The 15,125-nt window shown below is 38.3% G+C and overlaps 3 protein-coding genes and 1 pseudogene across 10 annotated transcripts in view; 3 read left to right on the top strand and 1 right to left on the bottom strand.

The window, feature by feature from the left end:
• LOC126595126 (uncharacterized) overlaps window positions 1–15,125 on the top strand; it is a 77,798-nt gene that overhangs the window by 49,718 nt on the left and 12,955 nt on the right. The gene's annotated exons all lie outside the window — the stretch shown is intronic.
• On the top strand, window positions 2,013–6,112 carry LOC126595111 (polygalacturonase At1g48100-like). Its single transcript, XM_050261468.1, has 6 exons — window positions 2,013–3,135; window positions 3,552–3,719; window positions 3,823–3,867; window positions 3,966–4,173; window positions 4,353–4,434; window positions 5,196–6,112. Exons 1-6 carry the CDS (start codon window positions 2,131–2,133, stop codon window positions 5,695–5,697), a joined length of 2,010 nt encoding a protein of 669 aa, XP_050117425.1. The 5' UTR covers window positions 2,013–2,130; the 3' UTR covers window positions 5,698–6,112.
• On the top strand, window positions 6,518–8,908 carry LOC126595131 (uncharacterized; annotated as a pseudogene).
• On the bottom strand, window positions 10,200–14,967 carry LOC126595108 (probable boron transporter 2). 5 transcript variants are annotated; one of them, XM_050261464.1, is made up of 13 exons: window positions 14,796–14,967; window positions 13,969–14,138; window positions 13,772–13,854; window positions 13,383–13,575; window positions 13,091–13,229; window positions 12,770–12,935; window positions 12,500–12,669; window positions 12,240–12,410; window positions 12,008–12,103; window positions 11,637–11,774; window positions 11,229–11,548; window positions 10,867–11,128; window positions 10,200–10,673 (listed from the first exon to the last, which is right to left on the bottom strand). In XM_050261464.1, exons 2-13 carry the CDS (start codon window positions 14,070–14,072, stop codon window positions 10,386–10,388), a joined length of 2,130 nt encoding a protein of 709 aa, XP_050117421.1. In that variant the 5' UTR covers window positions 14,073–14,138; window positions 14,796–14,967; the 3' UTR covers window positions 10,200–10,385. The 5 variants fall into 5 exon arrangements, with proteins under 5 accessions (XP_050117421.1, XP_050117419.1, XP_050117417.1 ...); XM_050261462.1 differs by having other exon boundaries at window positions 10,861–11,128; window positions 13,969–14,201; window positions 14,796–14,964; XM_050261460.1 differs by having other exon boundaries at window positions 10,861–11,128; window positions 14,796–14,964.

Raw genomic sequence — 15,125 nt, 5'->3', positions numbered from 1 at the left:
TTGTAGTTTAAATGGATGGTGTCTCTAGCATTACCCTAACTCGAAAACCTTTCTCTCTGTTCTCTCTATCATGTAGTAGATATTGCTGTCACATGAATAATGTAACCTACTGTAATGAATTTATGATGGTGTGTTATATATCTGCACATCTGCTTATGAGAGAAGCTCTCATGCAATATGCTGTGTACACTATTCTTTGTATGTCTTTTCATGTGATCACGTTATGAGAAAGATAGAGATGACAATGCGTACAACATATTATAAGAAAATCATTCCGACAACTATATGTTTTGCCTTTAAGTTGTATTATAGAATTTTCCGATGGAATAAAATCATCAAAACAAATAGTTTATACATTAAAACCTAGACAAAAAAGGTGTATTCATAGAAGATTATAGTTGTCCAATCTACTTACGGTATATACTTATAATAAGTTATGCTTTGGCCTTAATTAACAAACACATTTCCACTTATCGGAGTCTAAAACCCAAGCTTTTTTTTTTTGAAAAAAAAAACCCAAGATTTTTAAGTTTCGTAAGGTCCCATTTTCCATATAATTCAGCTCACACAATGCGATGTCTCTGACATATCACACGTACATAAATCTTGGAATTATATGCTCAGTCAAAACGAATATTTTTTTTATTATCCCCATGTCAAATGAATTGGTTACCACATAAAGTCTTATTATACTAATGTATTTTTATAAAAAATTGGTATAAAAAAAGCTGAGCTCAAAAAGATATTGGGTAAATATTTAAGAACAGCTTATTTTCACATTTTTTTGTGAAAAAAAGCTGAAAACGTGAAGCAGCAAAATGAGCTTATTCTCACAGCACAGCAGAAACAATTTTTTTTTAAAAGAACAACAATACGAAACCAGTCCTTAGTATAGTGACTTTTCACTAGAACGCGGTAATATTAAGTGATTTTCACACACTCATATCTTCCACACTTTAATTCTAATTATGGCTATTTAATTAATAAATTAAAAGAAATTAACGGACAAAAATATATGTAATTGGTATAAATAAATAAAAATTAATCACCAATTTTAGAAACCCAAGTTTGGCATAATGGTGAACAAATTCTAGAGCAGAAAATATATGAAGATTATATATATGTCTCTAGGGGTTCACATTCTCTTTCCTACTTGCTTTCAAAGCACCAATCCTAGAAACCCAAGTGCATCTAATGCTAGAAGAACTGCATAGCAGCGAGATCAGAAAGCAAGAGCTAGCTAGATTGTAGAAAAAAACTTAAAAACACATCTGGTTGCAGCAGGCTGCAGCACACTGTTTTAGGAAACTCCGGCCTCATAGCAGTTCACAAGCTCAAAACTGCTGATTAAATTCTCAATCCATCCCAATGCTTCATGTCGGCAACGATTTTGACACTCATATTTTACTTCCGTCAGCATTTACAAGCAAAATGCATCGTGAGCTTAAAAGATGAGCTTTAAAATCGCTAACACAGTAGTACGTGTCGTGTGTGTGTCTATACGAAAACATTAAGTACAAGAAAATAAAAAATGGGAGATGAAATGAGTAATGTTATTCATACCATGTTTTTGTACTACATTTTCGTACCACTTTAGATAACATTTGATGTGGAAAACCACATCATTTGAATTAATCATTAATAGCATTAGTCGAGATGAAATAGAATTCTAGCTGGACCACATGGCAAAGGATCAAAACAAACCAAATACATAGTATCACAGAGAAAAAGGCAAGAGGTCACCTGCAGAAAGAAATCTACAAAACGAAGTAACAACAGTCCACAAGATTGAAATATTTGCAACAGAAGATCGAGCTCCAAAAGCCACATAAATGCCTCCAAACAATTTTCCCAGAGACAATCATACTTTTTTTTATTTCATTTCATTTTATTTTATTCTTTCATTCCACCTGATGCTGACACGTCATATATGCATGAAAACAGTTCAGTGCTGTGGGAAGTTTTGTTTTGGTCAACTCACTGTTGTGGGAAGTTTGTGAGCTCATAACTTTGAGTATAAATTAGTGCCTATGTCTCCACTAGTCCTCTTGCCAGAACACTTTATATAGCTTTATGCCTCTCTCTCTCTCTCTCTAAGTGCATTTTGGTAATTTTCTCTCATAGGAAGACATGGAGCTCGTTCACTGGTTTAGAGTCTTATGGATCACAATGACTCTATTAACCTTCCAGTATGCAAGCAATGTGGAAGGAAGATATCATTACCACAAGAGAAACAAAAGCGCATCCCCTCCTCCTACCCCTGCAGAAGATCGGGGTTCTCCATCACCCCCAAGCATTGCTCCTCCTACCCTTGTTGAAAAACCAGTTGCTCCTCCTACCCCTGCAGAAGATCGGGGTTCTCCATCACCCCCAAGCATTGCTCCTCCTACCCTTGTTGAAAAACCAGTTGCTCCTCCTACCCCTGCAGAAGATCGGGGTTCTCCATCACCCCCAAGCATTGCTCCTCCTACCCCTGCAGAAGAACCATTTGCTCCTCCTATCCCTGCAGAAGAGCCAGTTGCTCCTTCAACCCCGAGCATTGCTCCTCCTACCCCTGTAGAAGAACCAGTTGCTCCTCCTACCCCTGCAGAAGAGCCAGTTGCTCCTTCAACCCCGAGCATTGCTCCTCCTACTCCGGTAGAAGAACCAGTTGCTCCTCCTACCCCTGCAGAAAAGCCAGCTGCTCCTTCAACCCCGAGCATTGCTCCTCCTACCCCTGTAGAAGAACCAGTTGCTCCTCCTACCCCTGCAGAAAAGCCAGCTGCTCCTTCAACCCCGAGCATTGCTCCTCCTACCCCTGTAGAAGAACCAGTTGCTCCTCCTACCCCTGCAGAAAAGCCAGTTGCTCCTTCAACCCCGAGCATTACTCCTCCTACCCCTCCTCCACATGTTCCCTCAGACCCTTACCCAAATGACCCTGGAAACAACTCTAGTAATTCTTCAGATTGTGTGTTTAATGTCATGGATTATGGGGCAGTTGGAGATGGCTCTGCTGATGACACTGCTGCCTTTAGACAGGCTTGGAAGGAAGCCTGTGCTGTTGAATCAGGTGTTGTTTTGGCTCCTTCGGATTACTGCTTCAAAATCACCTCAACAATTTTTTCAGGTCCATGCCAGCCAGGACTAGTATTCCAAGTAAGAATTTATATATATTTTTTTTCAGAAATTCCTTGTTCTAATGTTTGTCTCTAGTTGCGGCTCGTACCTCAAGTAGTTAATTAGTAACCTGAAAATGAAGAAAAACTTATCTACATGTCGCTATAACTATATGTCTATTCACTCACACACTATCATATAATTAAACATTTTTACATGATATTGCGTTACTGACTTGGATCATCATAGTGACATCCCAAACGTTAGTAAGCTATTATTCTAGTGACATTAACTTAACTTTTACTTTATCGGAGGAGGTTTTGAATTCCAATCTCATAGGCAACTGAATTTGGGAAGAATCATTATCAACACAAAAACATTCAGGGACTCCAAATTGTGTGTTGCTATGAAATTTGGTTCATTAAATTTGTTCTGAAGGTTGAAATGTGAAACAGGTAGATGGGGTTTTGATGCCGCCGGACGGGCCAGAGACGTGGCCTACAACAGACAGCCTAAACCAGTGGCTTGTGTTTTACAGACTCGACCAAATGACTTTCACTGGTACTGGAACCATCGAAGGCAACGGCCAAAAGTGGTGGGAGCTCCCTTGCAAACCTCACAGGGTAATTTAATGTTCATCTATATATACATATATATATCTCCTTCTAGCTTGAACATGTTTAAGTTACTAATTTATAGTATTAACTGTTATGTTAATTACCCCAGGGTCCCAAAGGATCAACACTGCCAGGACCATGTGACAGTCCTGCGGTAAGTAAATCACCCCACAACCAAATTCAAGAACTGACCACAGTAAATATTCTGTCACGGTAATTTTATTCATCTTTTTACCATTTCTTTCCCTTCAGATGATCAGATTTTTCATGAGCTCTAATTTGGTGGTGAGAGGCTTAAGAATCCAAAACAGTCCAAAGTTCCACATGAAATTCGATGGCTGTGAAGGAGTACTGATTGAGAAAATATCCATTTCTTCACCAAAGCTTAGCCCCAACACAGATGGGATCCACATAGAGAACACAAAATCTGTTGCAATATACGACTCAATGATTAGCAACGGTAAGAAATTGTGATTGGTAATTCTGGGTAACGATCTTCATACTTTATTTTTTTTAGCTTGCATTTCTTATTGAATGTTTTATAATTTTTCCGCACTCACAAAAGTAGTTCGGAAGGTGAAAAAAGAGTATTGAAATTACTAATTGACCTAAATTATTGACTTGCCATGATTTAAACAGGTGATGACTGCATTTCAATAGGAACTGGGTGTGCAAATGTTGATATAATGGGGGTCACTTGCGGGCCAAGTCACGGGATTAGGTACGTACACGAATAATCTGTATCAATAAATGACACTCTCTCGGCTGCTACCTACCAATTATCATCCGTTTGTGTCCAAAACCTCGTTTGTATTTATGTCATTTTTTCTCTCAACCTCCAAAAGTGCCCTCCTTAACTTCTTCATGAAAAATGTTATGTTTTGATCATTTGGTAATTACTTTAACAGTTAGAAGGGCTTTAAGTTTAAGGCCTAACTGCATTTTACGCCACAAAATTTGAAAGTCATTTGTAAAATGAGTCACGAAGTTTTAAATTTTGCATTTTACACTAAGTGGTTTCTGAATTGTACCATAAGTGAAATTGACAGAGAGGTTATATTGGTGCAATTCAGAAATCATGTGATGTAAAATGTAAAAATTGAAATTTCATGGCTTAGTTTGCAAAAATGACATCCGAACCTCATGGTGTAAAATGCAGTTAACCTAAGTTTAACTTTGCTTTTCAAACAGAAACTTTGTGATTTAACTTTCAAGATCCTGAATGATCAGTGCTAGAGAGACCGCATTATTGATAGAGCGGATTTGACCTAACAAATGCATAATTCTACGAATAAAAAGTCTAAGAGGCATTTTGTCAAACACATAATTAATGAATCACAAATATTGTGATTAAGTTATACCCTAACCCAATATTATTGAGAAACGAAAGTTATTTGGGTTAATTGACTACATTGACCCCATTGGGTCTGCCAACGATCATATCGCTCTGTGACTAATTTGGCTAATATATATTTCCTGCAGCATTGGGAGCCTTGGCGTGCACAACTCTCGGGCATGCGTCTCCAACATCACAGTCCGCAACGCAGTCATACGTGAATCAGACAATGGCGCCCGAATCAAGACATGGCAAGGAGGGACGGGCTGCGTATCTGGCATCCTCTTCGAGAACATCCAGATGGAGAATGTGCTCAACTGCCTGCTAGTAGACCAGTACTACTGCCTATCAAAGGGATGCCTAAACCAAACCTCAGCAGTACTAGTCACAGATTTAACATACAGAAACATAAAGGGGACGTACGATGTGAGGACGCCTCCCATTCACTTTGCATGCAGTGACACCGTAGCATGCAGAAATATTACCCTCTCAGAAGTTGAGCTTTACCCACACGAAGGAGAACTCATGGATGATCCCTTTTGTTGGAATGCTTATGGAATCCAAGAGACTGCTACTATTCCCCCTATTGATTGCTTGCAAGAGGGGGAACCTCAGGTTGCGGCTGAGGTGTCTGAGTATACTTGCTAGAGCAAGGAATCTTTTGTTCGACCATTTGCATACAACATCAAAGATAATCGGGCGGGATCAAATACAGGGAGTTGTATCTTATTTGTATGTGAGTATAATCACATGGTCACGTGGTCAGCCGGTCAGACGAGAGAATTCTTATACTTTCTAGATCGTGTTACTTAGGTTTTATTTATCTTGATATAGAGTTTCTGTGTACTGTATAGAGCCCAAGAGCCATTTATCTGTTGATGGGTCCATCCCTCTCTGGGGTTTCCCCCCTTATTGTGAGATGTGATGTGGGGAATTATTATCAATTGGGTCTTGTATTTTGGCCTTAAGATATAGTAATGATAATGTTGTCGAGAGGATGAATTTCACATAAAAAAGAGAAATTTTGTATGTGCTTATAAGTAATTGAGTTATTTTTATATTACCAATTGATTTTATGGTAGAATCTCAATTTTCTTCATGGTATTAGAGCATGTTGTCCCATGTTTGAAACCCAATGGCCACACTTGTTTCACGTCATCCGATTTGTATGTCCACGTGCTAGGCTTGAAAATTTATCACACGTGAGTGGGCATGCTGAGAATATGACCCCCACATCGGGAAAATAAGGGATCTTGCATGTACTTACAAGTGATTGAGCTACTCTTTATATTGTCAATTAATTTTATAGTGAAATTCTAATTTTGTTCAAGTGTGTGCTTACATATATTAGTATTTCTACATTAATAATGTATTGTAGTTACATTTATGAAGTTTATATCTTCTCTCTTTTGGCCACAGGTCTGCTGTCGCCTACTTGGCGTCTCCTTTGTGTCTGTGTACATTTAATCAACTCAGTGTCGATCAAACCATGTTCTACAAGAATGATACTCTTCCAAACTCATCCTTTGTTTAAGCTCCAGCGACGCATAAATAAATAACCTTAAATAAATCTTAACAACAGTCGCAGGTAAGAACCATACTTCTTTTGCCCCTTCCTAATCTTTCTGTTCCTCCACCTCTGCTTTCCTTTTCATCCTTGCAGTTGCATCCTTGAACTTGCCCGCACGACGATTTGCCACTGCGAATTATTGCTTTTCGTTTGGATAATAATTCCATAACATTCGACTGTGTTGATTTGACTGGGATTTGGGAATTTTGTACAGGAAACGAAGAATATGCCGTCCCTGCAAACCGCATTGCCTCCTGAACTTGCGAACAATGTGATCAGAGTTAGTATCGAAAACGTCTTCACTTTCTTAGTATTTGTATACAAAAATTATCGTTTTGCGTTAACATTTGAAATTGCTTGCTTGCTGTTGTTTTTGTGTTTGTAGCTTTACCGCGAGTGCCTTCGAAGAGTTAAGTATGTTGGTCATCGGGTATGCAAATTCATTTCTTTGGTGATGAAAAATGTGTTTTGCTATGATTTCTCAACAAGATTGAACGTAACTAAGTAGGAATATCAATCATAGTAGGCCGTTACGAAACTCGATTTGCATTTGCCAATTTGTTTGCTACCGTCACATTGCTACGTGGTGTTATACTTAAGTCCACGAAGAATCAATCATGTCATCAACTCATATTATAACATTTGGATTAGAGCAACTCCCATGTGCCGGTGTCACCATCAAGCTAAGATATTTACCTTAGAACTGTATGACGTCCTGCCTATTGTATCGTTATGAATGAGTCTCTGGTCCTTGAGAAGCGATTTTGCAGATCTTTTAAACTTTTATGAAAGTATTTCTTGACTGATTTTAACAAATTTGAACGTACAATTTGCAAGGAATAAGTATCTAGTGCATGAAAAATACAATAACACATTACCTTTTTGGTGTTTTGTTTCGTTTCGTTAATGATGCAGCAACACAATACAGAACTTGTCGTTGATATGGTGCCCCGGGGGGGGGGGGGGGGGGGGGGGAATTCAAAACACATAAGCATGAGACGGACCCAGAAAAGATTCAAACTTTGAAGGATAAGCATTTAGCACTTGTGTTTGTCTGTTTATAGTATACTATTGAGAGATTAGACGATATGGGGTGATTGATGCTGCATATGACTTATTGAGAGTTACCAACCCTAGACAGATTATGCAATTCCAGAAATCATGGGTGTAGCATGGTTGCACGACACCTTCTGTGTTTCCTGACAAATTATAAATCTCTTCTTAGTCTTATAGTTGGTTTCCTCCAATAAAGGAGTATGGCTGAAATCTAGTGTTCTCCTTCAATTACGGAGTATAGCTGGTCTCTAGGGTTTAGTTTAAGGACCGTTGGATGTAACCGGTCCTTCTTTTCTTTTATATATGTGTATCCTTGTACATTCACATGATCAAGATTACAAGAAAACTTAAACCAAATTTTCAACATATACACAACAGTGACAAGGCTGTCAACATTCAATTATATTATAATTGGTTCCTTAGGGCCTGTTTGGTATCTTATTTTAAAATTTGTATCATTTCTCAAAACATTTCTTAAGAACATTTTTTTTTATAACAATTTTCTTTAAAACTCAAAAACTTGATTGGTTTGCGATTTAAATATTTTAAATCTTACGACTTAAATTAGATAAAGAGGTCTAAAAAGAAGGGGTCGCAGGAGAGGAAGAAAGATGAGAGAGGATGAAAGAAAGTAAGAGATGGTTGAAGGAAAGAGAAAGAAGAGAGAGGATCGGACGAGATAGGGAGGAAGATGAGTGAGAGAAAGAATCGAGATAATGAAGAGAGCGGATTGGAGGAGAGACGAAGAAGGTAAAAAAAAAAAAGGAGAGAGAGAGAGAGAGAGAGATTTGGAATGAGAGGGGAGGAGGGAGAAAAAAGAAACGAGTGAGTTTAAGTTTAAAATATCTAAAAACTCACTTTTTATGTTTTTAGATAATAGACTATATTTTTTAGTTAGTTTTGAGTTCAGTTTTTTAAAATAGTCCTACCAAACAAGTTTTTAAGGATTAAAACTTGAAAATTGTTTTTTGAGTTTAAAAAGTTGATTCAAGTAGAATACCAAACAGACCCTTATATATCCGGGCTAGTTTGAAACCGAATTGGATGATCAGTTCTCCAAATTATTGTCTTTTGATGGTATTCAATTCTCCAAAACATGCTCTCAATAAGCATGCATTTCTTATTCAACTTCGTTGATGGAATCTGAATTTGTCTTCCTTGAGGGGACTCACAAACCATATACTGTTTGAGTCCGAGAAGATGTCCGGTCGAAAGTTCAGCAGCAAGAGCTAGGTCTTTTGATGTCAAGGTTTTTAATTTCCTCCTGAGATTCCAGTTTGTTGTATGGGATGAAGTTTTCGCAGTGAAATAAGCGATAACATTGTAAGCTTTAATGCTCTATCGCCTGTTTATGATGAATTGTGAATGCTTAGCTTCTTTGGAATTTGTGATGTGTGTTTTCTTTCTTCATTATTTGTTTCCACCGGGTTTTTCGGCTGTTAGATCCTTGGTCAAAGGATCCAATGACCAAACTCTAACTCCTGAAAATCCCGCAGTAGAATTTTGACAGAGAAGTTTATACTCAGTTGTTTTTCTGCCGCAAGCTGATTAAGAATTCTCATTTTGAATCTTAAGATGGTTGATAGTAATCTTGAAGATTACAGAAGTGAAGTTTTACTCTTAATCTACAAAATCTTGTTGAAAAAATTGGCAGAACTCAATGTAACTCTGCAAGTAGGAGAGAAACTTGCATGCAACTGAGATGCCAAGATAACGGTATCTGAAGCTTATCAGAATACCATGCATGCTAATGAGATTTAACTTAATATCACGTTATTGGTTCGTAATACTGCCACCTTAGCCTTGTAGTTATGTGTGAGTTCTTCTCATCATTCAGGGAAAAAGGAATGAGTAGTATCCATGGGGCCTAAAGTCCTTCCGAAGCTAAGTAGAAAATGGTTCCCGCGGAGGTCCCAAGTCAAATGCCGTGAAAACTACAGCACACAACTTTATTTCCATGCAATTAAAGACTAAGGACACGTCCATCTTACTTTGCCTCTCCGAATGCATAAATTGTAACGCGAATCACGCTCTCAAAATATACTGTTGCAAGAGTGCGGACTTATACAGAGCGCAAAATTGGTTTCCATGGTGTAAGAAAAGACTTTTATTCAAAATGGTCTATGAAATTGGCCTAACTCCTCACATCATTTCTTGAGATTTGAAATCGATAGAAGTGATCGTTGAGTTTTCTATCATCAATCATTTAGGTAATTTTGCGAAAAATCCCTATTAAATTAGGGACCAAAATTAAAAAAATACCCTCAATTTAATAAACAATAGGCCAAAATGATTTTGACAACAAGTTTGGGGTACTTTTGTCATTTTCTCTTTATTTAATAAAGATTTTTTATGAAATGACCAAAATATTGATGGTGTGCAACATCGGGCACTACTATTGCCGATTTCAAATCTCTGTGACCAAAATGAGGAATTATTTCAATCTCAGATACCATTTTGGCTCAAAAGCCTGTAAACAATGAACGTCGATACGCGTAGAGTTTCTTCATTTGGCTAGAAATGATTTAAGTGTAATATTTCTTCATATTTAACACTGTTATGAATGGAGTTCGTTACAACTTACAAATCTTCTCCCAAATTTAGAAATTGCGTCGAGTAAAAGCAGGGGAAAATGCCATTCTACTCTTGTAGTAATTTGACAGTAATCTGCAGGCAAATACTTGTTCTATTTATATCTGAGTTCTAAGCTTCAGCCGCTCTTCCGTAAGTTAGATGATTTTGGCTCTCCGCTCCTTGGACTAAATGGCCCTTTTCCGACACCCCGAGGACTTTGATCGCCTCTCAGCTGGCTTAGACGAGGACTGATTACCTTGTCCGAGAAGCTCAGACTACTTTTGAATTCCTTGGATGATGCTGTTGGTGAATTTGCCACTTTAGGACTGCACACATGCCTGATCTCGCCCCGGCTTCTAGTAATCATCCCATCCAAAATCTCTCCTTCGTCTGCGAATGACGCTGTCCTACTCATCTCCCGCTCCTGAAAATACACATGGAGATTAATCACACAGATAAACCAGGTCAGGAATTGTTTGAAACATTTCTGAAAGGCTTCTATTCAATATCCACTCTTGTGTTTCCAGAGAAGTAGCACTCAAGCAGATTGCAGACTTGTTTATCAGAAAACTGTGAGACAAAACAAAAAAGGTATCCGATTGGAAACTAACAGTTGCCTGGTTGCATGGTAAAGCAGGTGCCTCTTCATACTCTGCGGCATCTAAATCCTGCAGGTGTGCGGCTTTGAAGAACTTGGGCAAAATGTACTGTCTAACGGGAACCAGAAGCATGATCATTAATGGGAAAAGAACCCCAGCAGTAGGAACCCATGTAATTCCGAAGCAAACAAGCAAGTAAGCAGTTTGGAAAATAGTTAAAGCTGCAATTGTCTTGAATGGTACTGTTTCGACGAAGGTGGCGTGGTATTCCTCAAGTACTCTGAACACGAAAGTGAATGCAGTTCAATAAATTTTTTTGACAAATTGAGATCAGCTAACAAATTGAAAGATGTGCAGGAGAAAAGGGTCAAGAGAATTACTTGTATCTTCTAGTTGGGGCAGTGAAGAGCAGTAGAATCCTCTCCCAACATTGGTTACCCGGTAAGTTCTCAACAGCCATAAAGGCAAAATAACCCCAGAGTACTGACGTTGGGATCATTTTAAGAAAAGGCATGGCCGCAACACATCCTCCTACAAATGTAGCTTGAAGCAAGTTGCTAAGCCGCTGCTCTTTCACCTCAACAGGCAATAAATCATCGATCTCCTTCTCAACATCAAACACTGTCTCATCAACTGGGGCATCTATGTCACCCATACTTGAAGCCATTTGAACAGTTGAATCTTTCAAGTCATTTAATCCCTGCTTTGTTGGACAACGGTTAGCATTGTCTATGCCATATGAACGAACAAAAGAAGGAAATGGGGAAGGGCATATCAAGTCATCGTACCCGAGCTGAAGGTTCCTGGTATGCTAGTGGGGTTTGCATCTGTTGATATGATTCTTGCATGCTTCCATATACTTGTTCCAAGCTGGCATTGTTTCTAATACATCTCCTTGCTGTCGCTACAAGTCGATTGCGAAGTAACTGCAACAGAAGCAAATATAGTTGTAAAGATAATCTGAAGTTCTAAACCACATAAAAAGAGTGCATGGGTGTGTGAGTGTCAAAATGTGCATCTCCACGTTCCGAACACATTATAATGCTTAATCCCTACCCTGTTGGGTTCTTAAGGGACACTGAGTTGGTATAAAACTCACAACCTCTGGTTACAGCACAGAGAACAGTGAGGTTGAACCACTCAATTAACGTATGCATACCTGGTGCTTCAGCGTGGCCAAACTTTTTGTATGCATTGGAGATTGTGGTATGACACCATTGGATGGAGGAATGCCTAAGAGACCACATATTATGACCTGTCATGCAGCAAAAACTTCGTAATCTCAAAGCAAACGGATACCGGTTGAACACTTTTTTTTTTTTGCAACCACTAAACTTCTAGGAGGGGGATTAAAGAAAAAGTGACTAGCACTGTGAGAGGGATTTGCATACCATGAACCCTAAGAGAAGTAGATCGTAATGGAATGAAGGTGGTTTTCTCAAATTGAATTCCTTCTGCTGAGCAAGTTGGGAAGCCACACTGTGGTCAAAATAGTACAACACTGCAATCATTGTTGCCGGAATGAAAGCTCCAAATATAAAAAGCACCGGCACATTCAGCATGTCCTGTAATTTTAACAAACCATTAATACCCTGATGTGTCAAGCGGAAAACCATAAAGAAGGCAGAGAATAAAATGTAGGATGTGACAGTGCCTTGATGACAGTCCAATTCTCGTATGCCCCTGGTGACCAAGGATTTGGACTGAAGAGGCGCCTTGGAATTCCTTTTGGGACATTTCCAGCAGGTATATAGGAAATAGCAGACCAGATCAATACCATCAATGGAACGCCATAATCTGCTATGAAACCTCGTAGCCATCCTGTGAGAGGGAAAAAGCTAATGGCATCAGTCTCTTGTAGCAAAGTAATAAATTGAAATTATACACGTGTGTATGTAACTCCAGACAAAATAACACTTGCCAGATCCATAACGCCAAGACCTTGCTTTTCTGCTTCTTAATGAAGTAAGTAGAAGGCCAAATGACAGAACCAAAGCAAACATCCCATTTGCAAATCTCCATGAAGGTTGAAATTGAACTGAGTTTGGGTTTTCTCTTTCAGGTATGCGGAACTCATGAACAAGTCCCTATAATATAAAATTCAGAACTATAGCTAGAAAAAGGTGGATCTAATCCACCAATGCCATCTATGACCAACAGAAACTACCGAAAATCCAAGTGAAATAAGCAAGTAATATTTCTGTAAGCAAATAAAATGCAGGAATAGGAAGGGATGAATTACTTTTATAGCTTCCTGCATGAAGAGCATTGCAATGAGAAGGCCAAATAACTCTCCTGCAAGACGAGTGAATCTGTTTATGATGGAGCAAGCCCCTAATATAGCCAGCATAAACAGCAATGCTGCAGTCCAGACGCACACCCTGCACGTCAATATAAATTCATGAAGGCGGATCCAGAGTCAAAAGAGTTGGGGAAAAAAAAGAGTCTAAAAGAGATAATTGCAAAGAAGAGATTAATGTTAAAGCAGAAATCTCAATATCAATTCATTTATTAGCACAAAGAAAATATGATACCATCCACTCCATGCTAAAAAGAGCTTTGATCCCAACTCTGGTCTATTTTTGGCAAAATTGAACATAAACGTGTACATAATCACAGTTGGTTCAGCAACTCCGAGAATCAGCAAAGGCTGACCCCCAAGAATCGAGTGTATAATTCCACACAAAGCCGTAGATGCTAATGTTTGAACTGCTGTGAGAACCCCACCTGTGAACACCAGAAATGATGCCAAAACATAAATTTCAAACTCTAATGCATAACCTGTAGAATGATAATTTCAGATGTTTCTTATCAACGTTTGATATTAGGACCATTTTAAACTCAGTCTGAAAACCATAAGGCACTTAATGGAAACTGAGCAACAACAACAAACAATACCGAAGAATCCGGTATAAAATGTTACCTGTATCTCTTTCCAATTGTTCTCCAAATGAAATAACCGGAATAGCGGATGCAAAAAAGATATAAGTGGTGGGCGCCAAAATCCTGAGACAATTAACCAAGTTACCAAGCCAGAATAACATTCCAACCAAAATTTGGCAAGAATCACAGTTGAATATGATGTGGAATCCTGTATATGATAGCAAGCGAAGGATATACCTGAAGCCTGCCTTGAAACCACCAGTCCAATCTTGCTTGTAACACATCATTCTCCCTTGAAGATCATTCTTAATTCCGCGAAATGGTACAAACGTCTCTTCCATGGTTTCACTTTCTTGAATGCCAAAGATACCAAATCTCAAAGTGCAGTCAGGAAACCAAGACAAGACCTACAAAAGTCAGACCATTACCAAGGTGACTGAGGTGGGCTTGGAAGAACCGACAACCCAAATCTACATTAAACAAGCAAAGATATCAATGTGTCAACAGCAATAACTGAACTAAATCGAATTGAATCGAATCTCTGACAGATACAAGCTGATTAAAAAAATGGTAAATCTTGATTCTTGCTGTTTAAGCACAACCCCAATACGTCATATAGTCCAAGAAGGATTAGACAAAAGGTTATAAGCATGCCAACCTTGAAACCCAGATGAAAAATGCAGAGAAATATTCAGAAAGAGAGTGGCATTGGACAACTAAATCCAATCGAAGACAGCCCTTTTGGTTTGTTTTACATTTCAAACGAAGACAACGCACAAAAGGGTGGAAGCAAAGCTCCAAATATATAAGCTTGGAAAGTTCTGAGAAGGCAAAGTTGTAGATTTGATGCTAATAGTAAATGTGGGTCAAAAACAAAGGAAGAAAACATCAACATCACAGCCAAACTGCAAAGAAAATAACAGAAATCTGCCTACAAACCCAAAGAGAAAGAAAAAAAAAACAACAAATCTAGTGCTTTCATTGTGAAAGCTGAGAATGTAAAAAAATACGTAGAAAACAAAAAAGGATGAAGATTTAAAGTAGCTGCAGCATGAAATACTTACTTCAATCAGACACAGAAAGTGCTGGTGATGAGAAAAGAGAGAAAATGTAGCTGCTTTTCGTGTCTGTGATTTCCTGAGTGTATGTGACTGAGAGAGAGCCAGGCCTGTAAAAGTTTCTCTCTGTTGTGTATACAGTATACTGTATAGCGTATTATTGTGTAAAATATGGAAAAGTATATATGTTTTTTTGTAGTGTATTGTGAGTTGCCTCGAACCATCTCTACCTCATATTTTTATAGAGTAAGATTCCCTTTCCTTCTATTACCATCTTCTTTCATCTTCTTCTTTCACACTTTTTTTTTTTGGCTTATTCTTTATATAAAAAATTCA

Source organism: Malus sylvestris, chromosome 13, assembly GCF_916048215.2.
Source record: "Malus sylvestris chromosome 13, drMalSylv7.2, whole genome shotgun sequence".
Taxonomy (NCBI): Eukaryota; Viridiplantae; Streptophyta; class Magnoliopsida; order Rosales; family Rosaceae; genus Malus; species Malus sylvestris.
This window is presented reverse-complemented; position numbering and strand designations above follow the sequence as displayed.